The 21,742-nt window shown below is 42.4% G+C and overlaps 3 protein-coding genes across 5 annotated transcripts; 2 read left to right on the top strand and 1 right to left on the bottom strand.

Moving 5' to 3' along the window:
• Positions 1–636: 636 nt before the first annotated feature.
• On the bottom strand, positions 637–7,329 carry DENR (density regulated re-initiation and release factor). The gene is made up of 7 exons (XM_009922191.2): positions 7,221–7,329; positions 6,190–6,209; positions 5,845–5,929; positions 5,100–5,183; positions 2,882–2,998; positions 1,703–1,842; positions 637–915 (listed from the first exon to the last, which is right to left on the bottom strand). Exons 1-7 carry the CDS (start codon positions 7,324–7,326, stop codon positions 871–873), a joined length of 597 nt encoding a protein of 198 aa, XP_009920493.1. The 5' UTR covers positions 7,327–7,329; the 3' UTR covers positions 637–870.
• A 1,621-nt stretch (positions 7,330–8,950) lies between these two features.
• On the top strand, positions 8,951–13,363 carry GPN3 (GPN-loop GTPase 3). Of its 3 annotated transcripts, none has more exons than XM_069794766.1 (8): positions 8,954–9,112; positions 9,199–9,307; positions 9,388–9,555; positions 10,009–10,133; positions 10,820–10,935; positions 11,592–11,688; positions 12,224–12,352; positions 13,099–13,363. In XM_069794766.1, the coding sequence occupies exons 1-8, from the start codon at positions 9,065–9,067 to the stop codon at positions 13,159–13,161; spliced, it is 855 nt and encodes a 284-aa protein (XP_069650867.1). In that variant the 5' UTR covers positions 8,954–9,064; the 3' UTR covers positions 13,162–13,363. The 3 variants fall into 3 exon arrangements, with proteins under 3 accessions (XP_069650869.1, XP_069650867.1, XP_069650868.1); XM_069794767.1 differs by having other exon boundaries at positions 8,971–9,072; XM_069794768.1 differs by lacking the exon at positions 9,388–9,555 and having other exon boundaries at positions 8,951–9,112.
• Positions 13,364–15,875: 2,512 nt separating this feature from the next.
• ARPC3 (actin related protein 2/3 complex subunit 3) lies at positions 15,876–21,166 on the top strand. The gene is made up of 7 exons (XM_069794770.1): positions 15,876–16,083; positions 17,226–17,325; positions 18,387–18,463; positions 18,747–18,815; positions 19,101–19,227; positions 19,776–19,870; positions 20,653–21,166. The coding sequence occupies exons 1-7, from the start codon at positions 16,078–16,080 to the stop codon at positions 20,713–20,715; spliced, it is 537 nt and encodes a 178-aa protein (XP_069650871.1). The 5' UTR covers positions 15,876–16,077; the 3' UTR covers positions 20,716–21,166.
• Positions 21,167–21,742: the final 576 nt, after the last annotated feature.

The following is a 21,742-nucleotide window of genomic DNA, read 5'->3' as shown; positions in this document are numbered from 1 at the left end:
TACACCAGTCTCCACTAAACCCATCAGCTTATAAACAAAAATCACAGAAAGAAAGAACTTCACGGTAGAGGACAGGGTGTGCGATGCGTCACCCCCTTGGGTTTGACCTCGTCTAGGTTTTACAGTGACAGGAGAATGTCAACTCCAGGACTCTGCTGCCAGGGAGCATTTAATGTTCTTAAATGGAGCAGTGAAATACAGAGCACCAAATCGATACTTGAGGCTGTCTGCAGGAGTAGAAGACCTAGAAGACCAGCAGGGTTAGGAGATCATTTGGAATTATGAAAATAGGCTAAACATTTCAGACATATTCACATGTTCCTCAGTGTTTCCACTTAACAGAATAAAATTATTCAGTTGGCACGTACCTACGACGATCACCTAGTCCAACTGCCTGACCGCTTCAGGATTCATTTTCCTGTGTTACAAACCCTTAGAACGTTTGTCCCATTCCGATTTCTAAGATTTTATGCAGGTCAATGAGAGGTATGCGTTTCTGTACATTAGCAACATGCGTTATTCACTTAAGTTTAACAGAAGGGACAGCAAATGAAAAATAATCTGTTAACGACTTAAATTATCATTTGTCTGTAAGATTGTTAGAGGAAAGTAGCTGTAAAGAAAACAGAAACTGTCTTCAGTGAGGAACAGTAATTTTATTTAAATCTACTTCATGCGTAAGCATGATAGAACCCCAATTTAACTTTGGCAAATATCACAACAAAAAAACCCAAGCAGCCTATACAGAACAGTGAAAATGCCAAGGATATGGGTTCTCCACAGATTCACTGCAGAGCAAATGGATTTAGAAGCCTCACTTTGGCTACATCATTTATAACCATACAATTAAATAAAGGTAGTCTTTCACTATCACTTCTTGACTTCTCCAAGATCTTCAATGCTATCATCATCCACCTAGAAAAAAAAAAAAGCCAAAACACACCATATTAAGTATATTTTCTTCTTACGTGTCTCACTCAATATTCACCACTGTACATGTAATGAAGCATGAGAGAAGTACACAGCACCATCCGAGATTCCCTGCTGTAAATTCTACGTGAGTGACATGTGCCTATAGGACACAGCTGAACCTATGGGGCTCTGAATAAAGACAGGCCTAGAGAGTTATTCCAGAAAGAACGCCAATACCAGAAATACCAGAAAAAGGGAGAGTCAAAGAAACTGCTTGTGATTACAGCAGTGCAACCAAACCTTTCAACCATCAACATTTCAGTCCAACCCAAAATTAGCTAATCTCTTCTTCTGAAGCACAAGTGGTTTTTATTTCAGGGTTTTTTTTTCTAATTTTGCAATATTTTAAGAGATTTTGAAAAATAAGATGGCAATGTAAAAATACTTAGGCATTCACCACTAAGAAACAGTCACAAAGAAGCCACAGATACTTGACAGCTGGACTTATTCTGCCATGCCTTCCTCGCTGTGGTATCCACAGTAACAGCACTACATGTTTAGAGAGCTAATGTTTCTTGGACGACAGAAGCAACATTTGACTTCAAGTTTAATCACTCCTTAACCTAGTCATTCATAGGTGGGAAGGCAACAACTGGTCTTTTATTTTTGCACAACAATCTGTGCTGCACAACCATCTGTGCTGCCAAAGATGAAACCCTTTTTCAAAATCATTGGGAAGTCACAGGCTATTCTGGAAACTAGAGTTCTAGGAGAAGAAAGGGTTTATTACCTCAGGCCACTTCTCCTGGATTACATCGATAATGTCATCTGTAAAATCCCCCTGAATGATGATTTCGTCTTCTCCTGTTACTGAGGCACCGCAGGAAAATTTCTGAGCAAAAAACCTTTGTGCTTCCTTAAGATCAATTTCTGTTGACAGGAAAATGGACAGTTTTTAAGTACAGTCATTTCATACAAGTATTTTCTCAAGTTTAAAACCAAAATCTTCTTTTAACTCTTGAAAAACTAGCGGCAGTTTACAGTTAAAGCTTTGCTACAGTTTCCATTGAAAGCAAAAGTCTGTTGTTTACATACAAAACAACTGACTACAAATCTAGCAAACTCAACACAAAAATTGCTGAATGTCCCCTACACATTCTGTTTACGCAGGCCTATGCTACACACACTCACCAGAAAAGCACATGCAAAACTGACTGAAAAGACCCTCCAGTTCTGAGTAACTTCCATAGTTACTGAACAAGTTTTTCCATAGAAGTGCTTCAGTATATTCCCTTCAGAAACACATCCCAATAATTTTTGAGATTGGCTTCCAGCACGAAGATACAGTTCAGACCAAGCTAGTGTGTATTACTGATCCCTCAAGAAAAATGACAATACACTCATGCAGGAAATATGTAACATATCTTGTTAATACAACCATGGTTAAAACTTACCTTTTTAACAGAATTCATGATCAATGTGGGAAGTAAGATGTTGTTATAGGTATAAACACCAAGTGGCTGTTTGCAGCTATGTAGGACAAACCAAAGCTACGCAGGACAGCGTCGTTAGTGTACTTTGGTATGATTTGACTGCCATACTAGAAAGGCAGTTAAAGCCTTACTTACTCAGTCTCAAGAACAGGTAAAATTAATTGTCAATAACATATTTACAGGTTTGATAGAAATAAGCATCTTTTTGAAAATAAGTATGTTTATAACCTGTTTCAAAAACCCTTGTAACCCTATTTGTTTGGAAACACCATGGAAATAAGAATTTCAATGATTTATCACTGAGGGAAGTCAGTGTACCTTTCGCATGCTTTGGAACTGCTAAAAGCACCTTGGGACTTTCACCTCGCACAGATGGAAGCAGATCACTCAATGTAACACAATCAGAAGAAATATCATGAGGTTAAAGGCAAGCACATCTAAAACCAAGAAAAACCACATAACAAAAGTCAACTCACCAAACGTTGCAAGGCCACATACTCTTGTGACATATTTTTTCTTTGCTCTAGGAATTTTAGCTATTGTAACTTTCTGTGGTACAGTCTTCTTTTTCTGTTTTATCTGACCCCTTCCGCCTTTACAACAGAGTATAAGGTTACATGATTAGTTAAATGAAGTCACACTTAATCAAAGAAAAAAGCATATAAGGTCAGATTTCATCCCTATAAACAAAGAAACTGTTATCTCCCCATCTGTGTTGGTAAACAAAAATATATCTTGTACATTGTCTCACATTCAGGTTTATTATTATTTAAGAAAGGTCCCATGTCATCAAAGCTCAATATTACGAGAAATAACAATATACACGTCAAATGTACATTCAAGTACAGCTTGCATAGCAGACCCCACTACAAGTATCAGAAAAAGGAGGGGCTTTCCCCACACTTTACTAATCACTGCATTTGGTCTACATTTAACCCCTCCTTCAGGAATTGTTCTTTGGCTGTAATCCTAGGAACAAATTGTTACTTTAATGTTTTTCATGAGTTTAACATCCTTAGGGTTTGTGTCCGAGGCAAAGCAACTTACGTCCATTTACTGAGGCCATGAGGACATGCCTACTCAGGCTGCTGGGTTAAACTGCAGATTTAAGTTCTAGACCCCAGTATGAACCATATATCTATGAACATGCTAGCACAAAACATCACGCCTCTGAAACAGAAGCCAGCTACAGTAGTTGACTGCCAAACTTCCACGTGATTTAACATCTTCTTTCTTACTGTCTGTTTCTAGGCCAACCTGAGGGAACACTTCACATATCAGGCATTTATTAATCTGAGTAAAGCATGCAAAAGTTATATTCCACTCATTAGGATTCTTAAGTCAGATTAAGATCTCGGTTCTCTTTGTGTACAGTCATCAAATTACTCCAGGGTAACCAAAGTTTCATGTTCTTGAGCCTTGTCAGCATGAAAACCTAAAGAATTTATGACAAGCAAACTAACCCCTTGTGACTACTTCCTTCTCTAACATGCAGAACTTTCAGTTCTACATTACTATAAACTGATATCCAATAATTTAAGACAGTAAATTTCTGTCTTAAAATTTCTTCAGTAAATTTCTGCAGTGTTTTAGTAAGTTTTCGCTTGTTTTTCCTCAGCCTCTCTCTTATGGTCAATCTTATAGCATCATAGTTAACACCATACCATAAGTTTTAATGAAACTTTAGATTCTAGGAAAAAAAACCCTAAATATTTTAAACAGTATTATTTGAACCAAAAAACAGACTGAAAACTAACTATACCACCCCACACAATAAATTAATGTTGCCAGAAAATCTCCTGAAGTCTCTGGGAAAAGCATCCAAGCTACAGAACATAAATTACTGTTGTCACTACACATAGCCTACTGACAAGGTAAACATAACTGGTTACCAAGGCAGACACAAAAATAAAACATCTGCAGTGATATGTGGCTTAAAATCTGAATCTTACTGGGCTATTAACCATAATTTCTGAAGCACTACAGACACCACTGACACTCCACAGGCAAATGCATATTAACAACCCCAGCATTCTGATTTATAGTGGTAAGTATGTTCATTAATTAAACAGAAAGAACTCCAACAATAGAAGATAAAAAAGTGTTTAAATTGTTGCATATATTTTATATCTTCCAAAGTTGGTTTTTGAAAATGTTTTTCATTAGTATTGCTGGGAAGAGACATAGCTGTTAAAGGAGACATAGGTCATAGTGTTAAAAGCATAAAACCAAATCCTGTTACGTGAATACAGAGGATGGTGGAAGGAAAAAAGGCAAAAGCAGTGTCATGAGGCATTAATGGAGGAAAGCAGTCTTTGTTCTACTCTGCAAGCAACCTATAAACTGCTGTTAAACAGGGCAGAAACAAGTATTCCGGGAGGCATGCCAGCTGATTTTAGGTCTAGAAGAATTACTCCCTGAGTAAGTACAACAGCAATGACAGGAACAATGAGACACATGATGCAGGTCACCTTTCACTTGCTATTCCTACTATCCAATTCTTTCATCAGCATATATCACCACACCAACTCTGCTACCACTGGAAGAAAGATATTCGGTATGTTTTGTGCAGAGTCAAAGTGTAGCTAACAACCAAAACACAAGGAATCCATGCCATAGTACAGAACAGCAGTGAGAAAGGGATGCCCCAAACTGCTTATATGTCAGTACCGCAATCAACTATTTAGACCTTGCCTCTCTTTTGCTTCTTCTTCTCTTCTTCTTCTCCTGCAGTTCCCTGGCCTTCTCCAACCCCAGCTTCCTGTTTAGGTGAATTTTCTTAAATGCATCAGAAAGGAGTGGGGAGAGGAAAGAGAACAAAATTAGTGGTCAGACAACCACAGCCTTACAGGAACAGGAAGTAAGGTACAGTGGTATTTTGCTAAATTCGTAAACTCTGTGCTTAAGTGCAGCAGGCCCTTCACTGATGCATGTTACATCTTCATTATAGTACTTATGCAAATTAGACTTCAGAAAAGCCTTAGCTCAAAGATAGTTACAATTTCAATACAGCCTCTTCACATAATTTCCACAGAAAGACAGAAATTAATGATAGTGTTAATATTGAAATTCCAAATGCAAATCAACAAGTTCCCTATTACTAATGACCTTTACTCCAGCCATCCACAGTAGACTGGACAGATATAAAATCCAACAAACTAACTTTGATTGGAAACAAGTACATGGATGACTGGTTACAGCAGGAACCTTAAGAAAGCTCAAACGTTATTACTGAAATTACACATTGTTCATTCAGTGTTTTCTGACACTATCAAGCATATTTTCACAGCATCCAAAAGCACGGTAGACTCCTAAGAAAATTATTAACTTTCACATTTGATACAGCAGGAAAAGGGAAGAGGTGAGAACTGGACAAGCTCAAAGATTTCTGAGTATGTCTAAGGGCACATACCAGTTAGAAAATAGAAAAGATTCTTACCTACTGTGAGTTTTGCAAACTCATCTGGAAAATTCTTTTCTAACCATTGTCTGCATTTAGTCACATCAGGCATATATTCGCAGTACTAGAGAAGAAAGGTCATGTGAATTTGGTATCAGTGAATCAAAATATATTTGCTATTCAGCTCAGCCACTTCTCCTTAAGATGACTGAATACGAATACTATACTAGCACATAAGAAACCTTGTGTCACCCTAAAGATGACAGTGGCTGAAGCACAGAACTGCCACAATTAAGAAAAGCCAGAAAACATCAGAAAGGATCATCATAGTCCATAATCATAGGACAGAAAGAAGAAACTTGGACAACAAAAAAATTAACTCACCTCTGTTGGCAATGAACAGACTGGAGAAAGAAGGGAGAGGAAAAAAAAAAGAAGAGATTACAAAAATAAGTTCTCCACTTACAGCCTTAGCATTAAATTCAAAATGGTATTTTAAAGTTAGGGATGACTTCTTATGTCATAACTTCTGGTTATAACCACACATTGACTCAGATTACTTCATTGATACCACTCCAGGTTTTAATTTTTTTCTCAGTAGTCATTTGCTCACACACTCTGCATTAGGATAAAACTATCCCAGCAAGAGCACCCAGTCAATGAAGGAAGGGAAGGAGATGCCTACAGCTTTGGGAAAAGTTACAGAAAGAAACACCAGTTCTACCTGAGGCAAAAGATATTCCTAATAAATTACCACGTGATTTGGTTAGCTTTTCTTTTTCCAAGAGCTGCCAATGTCCAGAAGAGGGGCTGGGCCCCAGAACAGACCCAAACCAATTATGCAGACTTTCACGCACAACAGGGATTATTTCCTAATCCCCTGCAACTGTATTCAAGCCCAAACCAAAATAACATATCTATCTAAAAAACATACCTGTCAAGATTACTTACTTCCCTTTAAATTTCATCCACGTAACTACAAATGTAATGAGTAAAGAATTCTAAACACAGTGTAAAAAATCACTTTCATGAATTCTAACTTTATTTCTTGTTGTCATACTAATGCTGAGAGGCCTCTTCTGTGCTAAAGGCTTTACTTGCTTTCTGCAGGAAAAGATCTTTGCTGAACAGTTCACAATCTGAGCACCACTCTCGCTTCTTTTACACACAGAATGCTGTCAGTACCTTCATCTCTCAGAGGGAAGACCCCTACATTTCACCAAAAATGCTTTAGGTAAAATACACAACACAAGCTATTTCAGAAAGATAATCATAAAGGTCAAGCTGATCATGGTCTAGCTTCTCAATAAAAGCTGACCAAAAGAAAATCTCCGATTCTCTCATTCTTTCTGCTAGGCTGCCCTCACAAACAGCACATTGTACGAATCGTGGACAACTGCCCCTTCAGCACTTGCCTCCGCAGTAGAGAACCCGAAGAGGATAGTCGGCATCTGACCTGGCACCGCTCCTTACGTCTCCTCTGCAGTCAGGGACCACAGGCTCAGCTACATCTGTGGCCATGTCACAAGCCTGGAGATCACAGAATGAAAGAATCAGGACCTAAGTTCTGGGTTAAAGTTATTCACATCTTTCCTAACTCAACAAGGATCCCAAAGACCGATGAATCCCAGAGAAAATAGGTACAATCGTAAGAAAAGCAAAAAAAAAAAGAAAGAAAAAAAGACGTCAGGAAATAATGAAAAAATATGGGGAAAATGGCTAAAAAAATACCAAGCAGTATGGAATTCTAGCACATAAGGGGAAAAACCCCGAAGTGCCACAAAATGCTGTGTGAAATGAAGAAAGATCTGCGACAACACCACGTGGAATTACAGAACACACTGGGTTAAGCAAAATGTGAAGTATCATGCTAAATCGGTGGCATATGAACAGCAAGTGCACTGGGGGAGTGGGGGGAGGTACTGCCACTATACTAGCAAAGAAAAGGGGTCACTTAAATCAGCATCTAAAGGATTACAAGCTGATCCCAGGACACTGGCAAAAAAACCCAAACACCACAAAACGAGCAAACCAGACTTGACCCACTGATACATTTAACAATGGTTTACACGCACACATTCTCGGGCAAGGGGCTTAGAAAACAGGAGTCAATAGAGAAGGAGTTTGCAATGCGTAAGTCCCCCAGGATCATGGGAGCAAGCAGGCTATGTGTGTGGAAGAGTCAGAGTCAGGACGCTGTACAAGCTGTGCCTGGGCAATGAAGAGAGCTGAGGGAAAATGCCAGGGCGCCAGAGGTGGTGGGGTTCGCGGCAGGGGGACCTCAGGGAAAAGCGGTAGACGGTCGTAGCGAGGGGAAGGATGCTGGAGATGGAGATCCCAAATGGGGGAGGGAGGGTGCTGGGCAGCAGGGGGTAAAAGCGGGGGCTGGTCGGGGGGAAAGGTGCTGGGGAACCAGACGTGATGGGGATCACAGACGTGGTGGGATGTGGGGGGCAGAGCTGAGGGAAAGGAGGGCGCCGGCTACCTGAGGAGGGGCGGGCTCGCAGTGCGGGGAGGGTGCCGGGGCTGAGGGAAAGGAGGGCGCCGGGTACCTGAGGGGGGAGGATGCTGAGGTACGAGAGGCGAAGGAGTCACTGCCAGGGGAGGCAGAGCCGCGGTACCGGAGGAGAGGGAGGGTGTCGGAGCTGAGGGAGGGATGCTGGTAGCCGGGGGAAGGGGGGGGAGAGGCCGCCCGCCCGCAGGCGGGACGCCGGGGCAGGCCGCCCGCCGCTGGGACGGGGCGGCGGCGGAGAGCGGCTCCCACAGAAAGGGGCGGGGGAGCCCAGAGGCGGCAGCGGCGTGGCGTTACCCGGGAGGCCCCGCAGGCCGCGGCGGTGGTGGGGGGGGGGGCGGCGGCTCCTCCTCCTCCTCCTCCTCCGGCGGCGGCGGCGGCTCCCACACACCGCGCGGCACGTGCGCCTTCACCAGCGCCGCCGCCCTCTCGCGAGAACCGCGCGCCGCCGGAGACCGCGCGGCGTGACGGGGAGGGGCGTGACGGGGAGGGGCGTGACGGGGAGGGGCGTGACGGGGAGGGGCGTGACGGGGAGGGGCGTGACGGGGAGGGGCGTGACGGGGAGGGGCGTGACGGGGAGGGGCGTGACGGGGAGGGGCGTGACGGTGCGCGCGGTTTGAGCCAGCTGTCTCAAGCGTGCGAGCCATAGGCTACCCGGGGCGCGTGACCAGGCGAGCTACGGGGCGCCGGAGCGGCCAGTTATCGCCGCTTCGCCCTTGCGGGGAGGCCGCACGCCCGCCCGCCGCCATGCCGCGGTACGCGCAGCTGGTGATGGGCCCGGCGGGCAGCGGGAAGGTGAGGCCGGGGGGTGGGAGGCGGCGGGGAGGCGACAGCGGCGCGGTCGGTCGGTCGGTGCCTGACGGCCTGCGTGTGCTTTGCAGAGCACGTACTGCGCCACCATGGTGCAGCACTGCGAGGCGCTGGGCCGCGCCGTGCAGGTGGTCAACCTGGACCCGGCGGCCGAGCTCTTCAGCTACCCCGTCATGGCAGGTGAGCGGCGGGAGCGGCGGGAGGCTGCCTGCGGTCACCCTTGGTAAGCGAACGGCACTAAAACCGCCTCGTTGTTCCAGACATCCGTGAGTTAATCGAAGTGGACGACGTCATGGAAGATGAATCCTTAAGGTTTGGTCCCAATGGCGGCTTGGTGTTTTGCATGGAATACTTTGCCAATAACTTTAACTGGCTAGAGGAAAGCCTTGGGCATGTGGAGGATGACTATATATTGTTTGATTGCCCAGGTAAACAAATGTCCATGTTTTGGTATCGTTCTTCATGTGCACTATGAAATTTGCAGTACTTCTGTTCTGTTGGTTGTAATTGTTCACACGTTATTCTTTTTGCATTATTAACAGTTGTCAGAGTCACTTTCAGATGTTTCAGAAGTGGTCCCACGCTAGTCTGGGTGACTGCACTGACATCTGACAGCATCATATGGTGTGGGAACACTATGGCAGCTGCTAACTAACGCTCACTGGAGGTCACGGGAAGAGGAAAACCCTTTTCTTTCTTTTCCACTTCACCAGTATAAGTTCACCCAAATACAGTCAGAGTTGTCTGAAAAGAAGGAGAATACTTTCTTTATCAGCTTTTATTTATATTAAGTGCAACAGCCCTGTCTATATAATTGATAACTGTGAACTGTTCCTGTTAGCTTCACATTTCTGCGTACTAATATCCTAAGTGTGCCCTAGGTCAGATCGAACTCTATACACATCTGCCAGTGATGAAACAGCTGGTGGAGCAGCTTCAGCAGTGGGAATTCCGCGTCTGTGGAGTTTTTCTTGTGGATTCTCAGTTTATGGTGGAATCTTTTAAGGTATCCATTTGAAATCTGTTGTAAGAGTTAAGATTGATAAAGAACAGGAAATCTGAGCAATTTAGGGAGCTAGGTTTGTTTAGCCAAGAGGGAAGAACTCTAGGCTGGGGGAGAGCTGATTGCTGTCTTCAGCTGCCTCAGACACAGGTTGCAGCAAAGAAAACTCTAGTTGGATATAAAGAAAAAAATCCAGCACTGCAAGAGTGGTCAGGCTGGAACAGGGGCACAGAGAGATTGTGTAGTGTACGTTCATGGAGTTACTCAAAACTTGACTAGGCAAAAGCCCTGAGCAACCTGATCTGACTTTGAAGCTGGCTCTGGTTTGAGCAGTTGTATGAACCAGATAACTTCTAAAAGTCCCTTCCAACCTAAATTTTTCTGTGATTCTGAGAGCTTTCTCAGATCTGGAGAGAGAGCAGACCACTTTCCCTGTCTAGCAGTAAGAATTCCAAGACCGGCTTTGAGTTTTGTAATGGCCTTTTCAGTGGCAGATCCAGATTGGAAGCTCTGGAAATAAGATGGCAGATGGGAAGCTCCGCACCTCCCTTTTCCAACAGAGATAAGGACTCCCCACTTGGCCTCATGTCCATGTTTCATATATTCACTAGATTTGGTCTGTGGTAGAGTGTCCTGCACGTTTGTATTTTTTTCTGTACTTAACTACATCATTTTTCATATTCCTTAAGTTTATCTCTGGAATTCTGGCAGCACTCAGTGCAATGATATCGTTAGAGATTCCACAGATTAACATCATGACCAAAATGGATTTGCTGAGCAAGAAGGCCAAGAAGGAAATAGAAAAGTAAGTTCCAAAAAAATTACTTACTCTGTAGTTTAATATCTGAAGGTGAACTTCACTCAAAGCGTTTCCCACAGTTAAAACATACTTTTGGAATGGAGAAGATGCATTTGTTTTATATCGAACATAGTCTTTAAGTCTGGACCAGATGCTTACAATTTAGTCAGAGACAGAAGGCTAGCTCCATGTTTGTACATGTGTCTGGATTTTTCTGTAAATAATTATCTTGAATCACTTATGTCATTCTGAATGACATTCCAGGGTACTGTACTTCAAAACCTAAACCGGAGGTGATCCTGTCAGTTTTTCTGATACTGAACATACTGAATTACTTATGTGTTACTTTTACATTTGTGCTAAAATTACAAAATTAAAAGTTTTTCCCCGTGGTCTTCCTCAAAGCTTTCTTGACTATACAAGTATATTAGCAAAAAGAAAATAAAAAATGCTTCAGTTGTTTCTACTAGCAGTTGTAATCTGAGACTTTCAAATACTTAAAAAAACTGGTTTTAAACATTTTAAGTTCTCCTGATAGGAAGTTAGTTTATTCAGATCACAGAATGATAAATGGTTTTGGTAGCTGTCTCAAAGCACAATGATTCATTTGCTCTGTGGCCAAGGATTCTTTCAGTGTTAATGATGGCTTTATTTCTTCCCAGGTACTTAGATCCAGATATGTATTCTATGATTGAAGATTCTACAAATATATTGAAAAGCAAAATGTTTAAAAAGCTGACTAAATCTATATGTGGATTGGTAGGTATATTGCATTTTAATGACTACCCCTAAATTTAGTCCTGTATTTATAAACCATACTGTATGGTTGCTGACTTAATTGCTGTTATACATACTGTATGTACCGTAATAATTCTCCCCTCCTCACCCCAAAACTATGTATTTACCTACCAGACTTAATTAACAAAGCCAGGATCTCAAAGATTCTCAGGCACTTGAGCATTTTACTTTTTGCCTGTTTTAACTCAGCTTTTGATTTTTTTCAGATTAGCATAAGATTCTTGATACTAATATTTGGATTGTAGCCAATAAGTTTCCTGTGAATTCTGTTCTGTTATCAATTTTGGAAAGCAGCTTTAGCTACTGTGTAGAAATTAGGACTGATAACCAGGGGTTCTGAGTGGGGAATTGCCACTGATTTGCAGCAGGGATTTAAATGGTATTTTAGCAGTCCAGACAAGGAATATTTAAGTTTGGTTTAAGGAAGGGGCTTAGAGTGATTTGAGAACTAATTTACTGTGTTTTCTTACTAATGCCCTTTGAATCCTTTCTCTAGATTGATGACTATGGTATGGTTCGATTTCTACCTTTTGATCGCTCTGATGAGGAAAGTATAAATATAGTTCTGCAGCACATAGACTTCACCATTCAGTATGGAGAAGATCTTGAATTTAAAGAACCAAAGGTAAGGTACTTCTGATGGTAAGATGAAAATTTAAAAAGGATCCGTAATATCAGTTGTAATATAAATATGTTCTTTGCCTTGCTAATAAATTATTGTCTTAGTATGGTTCAAAATAAGCTATTGTCTTTTAGTGACAGTGCTTACATTGTGTTCATTTACTATTACAAAAGTAAAATTCTTTAATATCATCTTGCATATGCAGACTGATCAAATGGTTGTGTTTAAAAGTGATGCTTTGGTTTTCAAAAATAATGGCATTTTAAACTTCAAAGGTCAGAAAGGACCATTAAGATCACTAAGATTTCTTCCTGCATGACTGTTCAAACTCCCCTGGTAATTCCTATGTTGAACCCATGTGTTGTATATGAGACATAGAATTTATTCCTAATCTATCGTGTAAAATACATGATAGAAGACTGCTGTGTTAAAATCTGTTCCAAGCCCGGGACTAGTTTTATTATTCAGCTCATAAATCCTAAGGAACAAGTCCAGTGCTTTTATTCCATTTTTTAATTCAGTTTTGTACTCTTAAGTATGCAGAATACCTGGATCTAGATTTTGACCTATACAATTTTGATAGCTCTAGAAACAGATTGCTTTTCAGAAAGTTGTGCTGCATGTTTTATGGAACCATATTAGAGATTGTTCCTGTTGTGGTTTCTAAAATAAAGCATCACAGAACAGACAATGTACAACAGCCACTAGGGAAAAGTCAGGTTCTACCTTTTTTGTTTTCTTTTTGGCAGGAATGCGAAGAAGATAAATCTGCTCTTGTGGATGAATACTTTCAAGATCATGTGGATGAGTAAAAGCTGTATGTTCAAAAATGGGAGGAAAATACCCTGCTTCTGTTAAAAACAAAAAAAAAGTAAAAGAGAAAAAGAAGTTTAAACATGTAAAAAAAAATCCACACAAAGCTACTTCTGTTTTGTCTGTAAGATAACTAAAATTTATAGTGAAAAGTGAGTTATATGACCTCATAACTATTTTAATAAACATTTTTTATTCTTATGTGTGTGTTATAAAATACATAGGCTAGCATTAGTACCTACCAAAGTTCCCCACATACAGATGTATCTCATTTAAGCATAGGAATGCTTGAACAAAATCTAGTAATTTGCAAAAGAGGCAAAGGCAAATACAAGTATGTTACAGATATTTCTCTCAAGTACTGAGTAATTAATTAGTTTCATTATTAGCTGAGAGAAAGAATTGTTCTAAAGGGTGAAAATTGTATTTCATGAACTGAACCTGTATCAGGTGAAGAAATTACTGGCAGCTTCAAAGGGACATCTGGTCAGTGGGTGGTATCTCACCCTTCTTAAAAAACATGAGTATTTTACATTCACTTTGGAAGAGCCCAGGTTTTAAACCTTCTTAAGGCTGGTTTTTGTACAACTTGATGTGACTTTTAAGTACTTGATACATTGATAACATCTTGAACACAGCACAACACTTAAATAAAATAAGCTTAAATAGATTTCAGTGATGGTCTTGTGCAGTCACTTTAAAAAGTGTGTTAGTTAATGAACAATTCAGCAACCATTAAGCAAGCTCCTTGTCCTGAATAGAGAACTCATACCCCTACTATGTGACCTATTCAGAGAAGCAAAACTTCAGCCCATTATCTCCAAAGAACATAATCACCTAAGGAAATAAAGGCATGTAAAAACTGTCCTAGGAATTTTTCAGGGAAGTAGCATCAATTTTTGAATTGGATGTAGCTGTTAACAGACTGTTGATAATCAGATAATTCAAGCCATATGTGAAAGTGTACAGCTGAATTTACCCCTCACTGTTTATAGTTCTTTTATATATACAGGTGTTCCTGGGTCGTCTTGAGTGTTTCAAAATATGTTTTATTGCTTCTCCTAAAACATCTTAGACCAATTTATTAGCTGTATTCAGCTAGATTTCAGGATGTGCTTCTCTGCTGCTCATGTCAAAGTATGTATCAACCTTTCCTTTTCCTTAACCCTATGGAATGACATTTACTCATGGTGTCCTTGGATTAAAATATTTATCAAAAAGGGCCTCATGGTTATGAAATGCTAAACATCAGTGAACACCTATATGTAGGCATATCATGTCTATATATAATACATAGTTCATGTATTAGAAATTAACCCCATCCTCAGAACATACGAGCAGCCAAATATTTCAGTAGAGTAAGAACAATTGATGTCATTTTGTAGGAGCAGCTTGCTTAGTTAGTTGATGTCTGAGTGCAAGGATACCCCTTAATGGAAACCAAATCAAGGATTGAATACTTGGAGGCAACTGCAGTTACCTAAACCTGGGCTATAATAGCAGCTTGGCACCGTTTAGTTTTGTAGTTTCTTGCTTCTAGTCGGGAAGGTGTAATTTTTTTTTTTACTCATCAGTAGGGTTGTTCTTCATGTCTGTTTAAATAAATGGTTAAATTGTCATACAGTTGATAAGGTGCTTATTTTTGAAGTAAAGATCTGCTTTTTCCAAAGCAGAACCAGAAGAGGCAGAGGGGTTCAACAGACCAGCAAATCCTGCACATGTAGAGGAAAAGGGCTCCCCAGAATCCATATGTGGACATCAGGGAGGATCGCATGGGAACTTTTAAATGGTAACAAAGAAAAAATGGGTAATAAGATGTCACCCAAGAGCTATTAAAAGGGTTTTTCAAAGCCAGGTTTCCAAAAATTGCCAGCCTTATGACCTCTACAAGTCTCGTGATACTCAGCATTCCTAAAACCTTACTCCCAGCTCCAGGCAATTAGTGAATGCTGAGACCTCAGTTTCAAGATAGTCATTGCGGTCACCAGGAAGAGGTGAAAAAAAATCAGCTCTTCAGAGCTTTAAAACATGGGGCCAAAATCCCTGTATATATTTGGGTGTTAATAGTCACGGTGTAGGTTAACCTCATGATGGGGCAAGTCCTTATGCCCACACGGAGCTGATCGCATCACGGCAGGACCTGATCTGGCTGAATTAAACCATGCAAACATTGGGAAAACTTTGGTGGCTTAACTCATCTCCAGACTGGCATATCCTTGGGACGAGTCACGCTTGTGGCGTGACAAAAGGACAAATCCCAGCCCTGCAGTTAGATTATGTTGACTCACCTTCCATAGCTCCTCATTTTTCCTCCCTGACTCATGCCATAAGTCATTTAGCAGGGGACAAATTCAGCATGCTGGGTCACGCAAAAGGTCGTGGCTTGATACTAACAGGAGCGCACACCTTAAAAATATTGCATCCCTCCAAACGCAACACCTTTGGACGCACAGCCAGGTCAGAGCAAGCGATGCGCAGGACTGCTGCAAACACCCAGGAGAGAAAACCGGCTGCGAGCAAAGCATCCCCACCCGCGCTCTTGTCAAGTGCTGACCCTCGCCCGGGACAGGAGCTCGCCTCTGCCAGCGAGGAAGCAAGATGTCAGGGTGGCTGGCACCCAAAAGGGCGGCACGCAGGGTCCAAGGAGGGGCTACCTGCAGCGCCGGCCGCAGCAAAGGCAGAAGGGGGGGAAGAGCAAACAAGCCCCCATCTGAGCGCGCTTTCCAGACCCGCTTGCCCGCGCTGGCCGCGCTCTCGGGGCGGTGCACGCCGCAGGCCTCGGCTCCGGCTTCCCCTCCTCGCACCGCCTCTGCTGCCTCATTTCCTGCAGCGCAGGCAGAGGAGGAAGGTTTGCTGCCAGCTTCTCTCTGCTCCCTCCCTGCCCGGCCCCGCCGAATTACAGCCTGCCCTTCGAGATGCCGGTGAGGGGGGCTTCGCGGCCGGCGCTTGGCTCTGCCCCTTCATGGCGGGGAGAGAGGGCAGCAGGGCTTGGGGCAGAGGGGCCAGGCCGGGGAGGGGGCTTGGGGGGGGGGACCTGGGCTGAGGGAAGAGGGCTCTGCTGTCGGGGTCCGGCCACGGGCAGCTGCGTGGGGGAAGAAGAAGGGGCTGCAGAGTGTGGGGAGCCCTGCTGAGAGCAGGGAGTTGCTGTTAATGGGAGGCTGGTGGAAGGCCAGCGCCCTCCTCTTCCTCTTCCTCCTCCTGCCGGGGAGCCGCCCGCAGCCGGGAGGGTGGCAGCGCTCGGCTCCAGCGAGGGAGAGGGTGGTAAAAGCTGTGCTTTGTTCTGGTTTTGTTCACACCACCTTCCTCTGGTTGAAATAAATCGCTTTTCTGTTAGGGGATGCTTTTTACACCACACCACCCCCCCCATTTGGATCCCCCTCTCCCCCCCTGCAAGACCTCGGCTGTGAGGAGGTGAAGGATTCCCAGTGGCCTGGCACGGCACAGTGGGAATGTTTGGAAAGTGCCTAAAAGCAAACTCATCAGTTGTTAAAAGTCGGTTTCCCAGGAATAATCTATCATATGCAGAAAGATTTTTTTTTTTTTCCCCTTAGGCCAGTTTTAGAGTGCACAGAAAGGTCCTTTTCTGAGTGTGTGGATATGTGTTAAGCCTGGCTTTATTTATTATTAGCTAATATTACTAGCTAGACATGGAAATAAAATATAATCTTTTTTAATGGCCAGCTAACTTTCAGTGAACTATGCAGCACCCCATAACTTAGGCCGGAGAGCAGGGCTGTTACCCCCTTGGTGCTGTGCAGAATGGGGTTAGGCAGCCTGGGGATGAAGCAACACCTGCAGACCAGCCGTACCAATTTTATTCTGTCTCCCACCACCGCAACCATAAATGGTGCCAGTGATGATACTTCATGGTCTTCATCAGAATGGCGCTGTGATCTGGTGCTAATTAGAAAACAGCGATTGTTTGTGCAAGGAAAAATTGCTGGAAGCATCACTAATGAACTCGACTGACTCCTCTTTCATGAAGACATGGGGGACACGTGATTGGACATGGAGAGGTCTGTTTTCAGTAGCATTAATAACCAGCCTTCCCCCCTGTCTGTAGGCTTACCACTCAACTTTAATGGACTCCGACACAAAGCTAATTGGGAACATGGCGCTGTTACCCATCAGAAGCCAGTTCAAAGGCCCAGCACCTCGGGAAAGTAAGTTTATAATAATCTCTGAAAACCTGCCTGTATATAGCTCATCATCATCTCACGGTTTGCTCCAAGCCAGCCCTAGCAAGAGTGACGAGAGGAGTCACGGGTTGGAAGTGGAGTGCTTTGCAGTTTATAGAGGAGGAAAAAAGTTCTCAAATACTTAAGTTGTACAAATCGTAGAAAGTAATTATGCACAGATAAATACGCACCGTGCTCCAGCTAAATCAGTTGTTTCTGTAATTAAAGCCTACAGTAACTGTTCTCGTGCTTCCTCCTGTGTCTCACTGTGTTCTTCAGTAGGTTTTGCGGAGGACGTGGCGGTGTGAACCCTCTGCTGTCAGAGGAAGTGGAGGTTTAGCTACAGAGAACTTAGGCTTTGGGTCTGCAGTTGAAGGACAGGCAGCACTTTAGGGTACGGGGATTCAGAAATTGAAATGAAGTTATGGGTATCCCAACAGGGTCCACAGGCATGCTGGTACGGATTCCCCTTTAGCGTGTGAGGTAGCACCTCCCAGGCATGTTGTCCCCCGGTAGTGTAGCAGTTCAGTTTGAGAAAGGAAATGTTTCTGGATTTAAGCAGTCTCGGATAGTAGCGAAAGCAGGTGAAAGTCACAACTAAGCTTACCAGTGTGTGGTCTGCTCACCCTTCCTTTTTTCTGAAGCGGATAATGAAGTTTGTCTGATTGTGGTGTTGTCCTTTCTCTAAAAACATTTTTGTGTCCTGAGAAGACTTTTATGCTGTTAAAACTCTGTTGAGTTACTCAACTGGTAGAAAAGTGGGGAACTGCTGAATTGCTGCCGTTTGTGAAGTGAGAAATCATGGGGGAGGAGAAGGGAGTTAAAGCTCCTGCTAAGAGTAGGAAGCTTAAATATTACGGTCTGAGCTCACCAGTGTTTCACACAGCAACAACTGTTTTCTGTTACGTAGTGTTGTCATCTGCTTTTTGTAAATGCCAAGGTTTTGCCTTTGCAATAATCCTTATTTATGTATTTCAGTGAGTAAAAGTTACGACCAAATGTAGCGTAATGGTGCACTGTTTAACTCTGTATTTCTTTTTTGTTAGCTAAGGACACAGATATTATAGATGAAGCCATCTACTACTTCAAAGCTAATGTTTTCTTCAAAAATTATGAAATTAAGGTAATTTTTTGAGATACTGTGCATATAGTAGTTTTTTGGAGGGTTGGTGCTGTGAATATACATTTATTTTCAATGAAGTAATTCTGCTAGATAACAAAAACTCCTCTTCCTCCCACTTAATTTTTAAAGTTGGGTAAATGTCATGAATTGCAAGTCCCTCTCTCCTGGGGAAATTTTAGGCCAAAATGTCTTGAACTTATTCTTCTTTCAAACTTTTATCAGTTGCATAAAGTCTCCCTTAATCTAAGAGTGGCTGGGCTCTGTGCTTGCTCTTGTTTTGCAGAATGAGGCTGACAGAACGCTGATCTACGTAACCCTCTACATTTCTGAGTGCTTGAAAAAGCTGCAAAAGGTAAGAAAAGTAAATTTCTGTGCAGGAGGGACACTCAGTCTGTTCTGGGGATTGTACTCAGGGAAGGGTTTGCTGATATTCTCCTCCCAGTGGCACAAATAACCTTGTTCACCCCAGTCTTAGCTGTCAGAGCCACAGATACTCCAAGGCTGTGGATCTCCGAAGAGATGCTGTGTTGCTATTCTTGATGGGTTTTTATGTGTTACAGATGGTAAAATATTTGAGTTTAATGCTCCATCAGTTTTGTTTATAACTGTTAATCCATTGTTTGCCTGGTTCTTGCAGTGTAACTCCAAAGGCCAAGGAGAGAAAGAAATGTACACACTAGGAATCACTAACTTCCCAATTCCTGGGGAGCCTGGCTTTCCACTTAATGCCATTTATGCCAAACCTGCCAACAAGCAGGAGGAAGGTAAGGCTAATCCAGGACCTCTGAAGGCTTCCTTGGGCTCATTCTTTACTAGCTGCTTTTTTGTGACTGCAACTAGAAAAATCACTGTTAAAACTGAATCTTCTAAATCTGCAGTTCTGTCTTCTGAGGGCAGCAGAAGCTGGATTTTCTGGCCTCGGGGGCCTAGTGATTCCCCTGGATCCACAGATCCAACAGAACAAATTAATAGGGGTCTGAGTCTGCCTTTTGCGTCAACATAATCACTAGATAAACCCTGTAATGGGGCCCAAGCCAACTGCTGCACTGGCAGAATAGGAAGCCCACAATAATGAGCAAAGGTAACTGAGAGAAGAAAACAGTTTGGATGATCCTTTTTACTGGTACAAATAGCATAAAAATCCCAAGTATGGCTGTAAATTGAGCAAAGCAACTCAGCCAGCCGACAAATACCTGCAGATGTGAAAACTCACTTTCTGCTTTCAGCAGTGATATCTGATGCTTCCCTGTTAAATTCAGTTTGACTTGGTGCTGCCTCAGTTTATGCTGGTTTTTCCTGTGCTGTGTTTCAGAGGTGATGAGGGCCTACCTGCAGCAGCTGAGGCAAGAAACTGGTCTTCGCCTTTGTGAAAAAGTATTTGATCCTCAAAGTGACAAGCCTAGTAAGGTAAGGGTTTAGTGCGATCATCACAGATTTAATGAGAGGCTTGGTGTGGTTTTTTCAGAAATATGTGGAGAGAAGTGAGATGATGGGGTAGGTGTGGGTAACTTCGGTGCAAGCTTCACTGGTTTTACGTGGCTAGTGAAATAGCAGGCTGCAAGTTATCAATAAATTTAATCTGTAATGTGGTAAGACAGCGAATGCCAATTTGGGTTACTTTAAAAAGCAGGACAGTAATAAGTGGTGTCTGGTTCAACTCTTCAAAGTATTGCACATGTGCTGTTGGCTGGGTTTTCAAATGGAAATTCACAGGCATGAGAGACGCTGTTTATCTTCCCAGGAGGTTCTGATTTGATAGCTTCTTTGAAGTAGACCATTCTGCCTCATACCCAGATTAACAAAAATAGCTAATCAATGAATGAATTGCCTCCTGACTGATCATATGTTTCATGTGCAAATGTGACTGCATTTAGTATTGAAATTACTTAGGCTACAAGTCTAGTGTTTATAATTATACTGGAATAAGCAGTAAAAATAAAATAATAGAAATAAGAGAAGGTAGAATGTCCAGCTTTAATTCAAAGTCCTATATTATAAATTCATTGGGTCCACTCCTGTCCTCTTGTTCACCTAAATTCCAGTAGAAACCGGTGTGGAAAACTGTATGTGCAAAACTGGAGCCTTGACACTTGTTATTTGTCAGAGGTTGAATACTTTGAAGTCACTATTTGGTTTATTGCATGGAAACCGCTTTTGCGTATTTTCTGACTTTGTACTTCCTTCTGCAGTGGTGGATCTGCTTTGTGAAGAGACAGTTCATGAACAAGAGTCTGTCAGGTCCTGGGCAGTGAAGAGGCAAAGTAGCAGCAACATTAAGCATTTCCACAGCAAGGTGTTTAAGTATTTTGCCTTTGTTTTGGATACATTTTGTACCAAGAAAGAATTAAGTGTCTATGAAGAAAAAAAAACAACAAACCAGTCAATGAGGGATAGAGGGAGGGAGAGCAAAAAGATAATTTGAGTAGCGTAAGCAAATATTATTAAGCTGGTGCTTAATAAGTGATTTCTAACATGCTGTTTCAGATGCAAGCTGCTTTATTATCAGTGGCTACAGCTAGCATTTAAAACAGGGCTTGTATTTAAGAGAAGAAATGGGCTTACCTGTGGGGTAGGGGGAGCTGTGTAATTGCTCTACTGGCTAGAGTCTCAGCATCGTATGTCCACGGAAAACATACCTCTCACGCTGTGTTGTCAAGTGCAGTGATTTTTACCTTGTTTTCAATAAACTTAGCTTGTAATGAATGTGGTAACTACTTTATGTCTCATGGATAGCCTTCAAACAAATCAGAGATATTTTTTTTTGTGAAAAGACCATCATTATTGTGTAATGGTAACCAGAAGGAAGTGAATCATTCCCACTGAAGATGAGATTAATACAGGAGCTGTAGTTTGCGGCAATGTACCTAGTTATTCAGCAGGTCTGCCTTTGCAGAGCAGCGCTCCATTGTACTAAAATGCCTTCAAAGGGTAATGCAGGCAGATTACATACAGCTTAGTCTGAGGCTGCCTTTGTGATGGCAGATTCAGTCAAACACAACCATCACAAGATGCTGTGACTGTTTTGATGCTGTGACTGTTTTGATCAGTCAGATGACTTCTTGAAGACCTGCAAATCCAAGTTCCATTTATTCCGAATTGTCTGTTTCCTTCTTTGCAATGCTTGTTTTCCTGTCACCACACAGCACCAACAGTGTTCTGTTGCTTAAGTCCAGTGCTAGTAACGTTTTGCTGCTTGGCATGCTTGGCTTTTGAGAGGTGTATTCCTCTGCAGACAGTAGTGATGGCGTGTTCAAACTGAAAGCTCCCACCGATTTGGTT

The sequence above is a fragment of the Haliaeetus albicilla genome, chromosome 10 (genome assembly GCF_947461875.1).
Source record: "Haliaeetus albicilla chromosome 10, bHalAlb1.1, whole genome shotgun sequence".
NCBI classification, from domain to species: Eukaryota; Metazoa; Chordata; class Aves; order Accipitriformes; family Accipitridae; genus Haliaeetus; species Haliaeetus albicilla.
This window is presented reverse-complemented; position numbering and strand designations above follow the sequence as displayed.

What these genes read in the sequence shown, in the direction of transcription:
- DENR (XM_009922191.2), bottom strand. Translation starts at nt 7,326, where the DNA reads ATGGCCACAGATGTAGCTGAGCCTGTGGTCCCTGACTGCAGAGGAGAC. An exon ending in TCGGGTTCTCTACTGCGGAG is followed by an intron (nt 6,210 to 7,220) that starts GCAAGTGCTGAA and finishes TTCTTTCTCCAG; the next exon opens with TCTGTTCATTGCCAACAGAG. An exon ending in ATGTGGCCTTGCAACGTTTG is followed by an intron (nt 1,843 to 2,881) that starts GTGAGTTGACTT and finishes TCCTGTCAACAG; the next exon opens with AAATTGATCTTAAGGAAGCA.
- GPN3 (XM_069794766.1), top strand. Translation starts at nt 9,065, where the DNA reads ATGCCGCGGTACGCGCAGCTGGTGATGGGCCCGGCGGGCAGCGGGAAG. An exon ending in TATATTGTTTGATTGCCCAG is followed by an intron (nt 9,556 to 10,008) that starts GTAAACAAATGT and finishes AGTGTGCCCTAG; the next exon opens with GTCAGATCGAACTCTATACA. An exon ending in CTAAATCTATATGTGGATTG is followed by an intron (nt 11,689 to 12,223) that starts GTAGGTATATTG and finishes TCCTTTCTCTAG; the next exon opens with ATTGATGACTATGGTATGGT.
- ARPC3 (XM_069794770.1), top strand. An exon ending in AGGCCCAGCACCTCGGGAAA is followed by an intron (nt 17,326 to 18,386) that starts GTAAGTTTATAA and finishes CTTTTTTGTTAG; the next exon opens with CTAAGGACACAGATATTATA. An exon ending in GCTTGAAAAAGCTGCAAAAG is followed by an intron (nt 18,816 to 19,100) that starts GTAAGAAAAGTA and finishes TGGTTCTTGCAG; the next exon opens with TGTAACTCCAAAGGCCAAGG.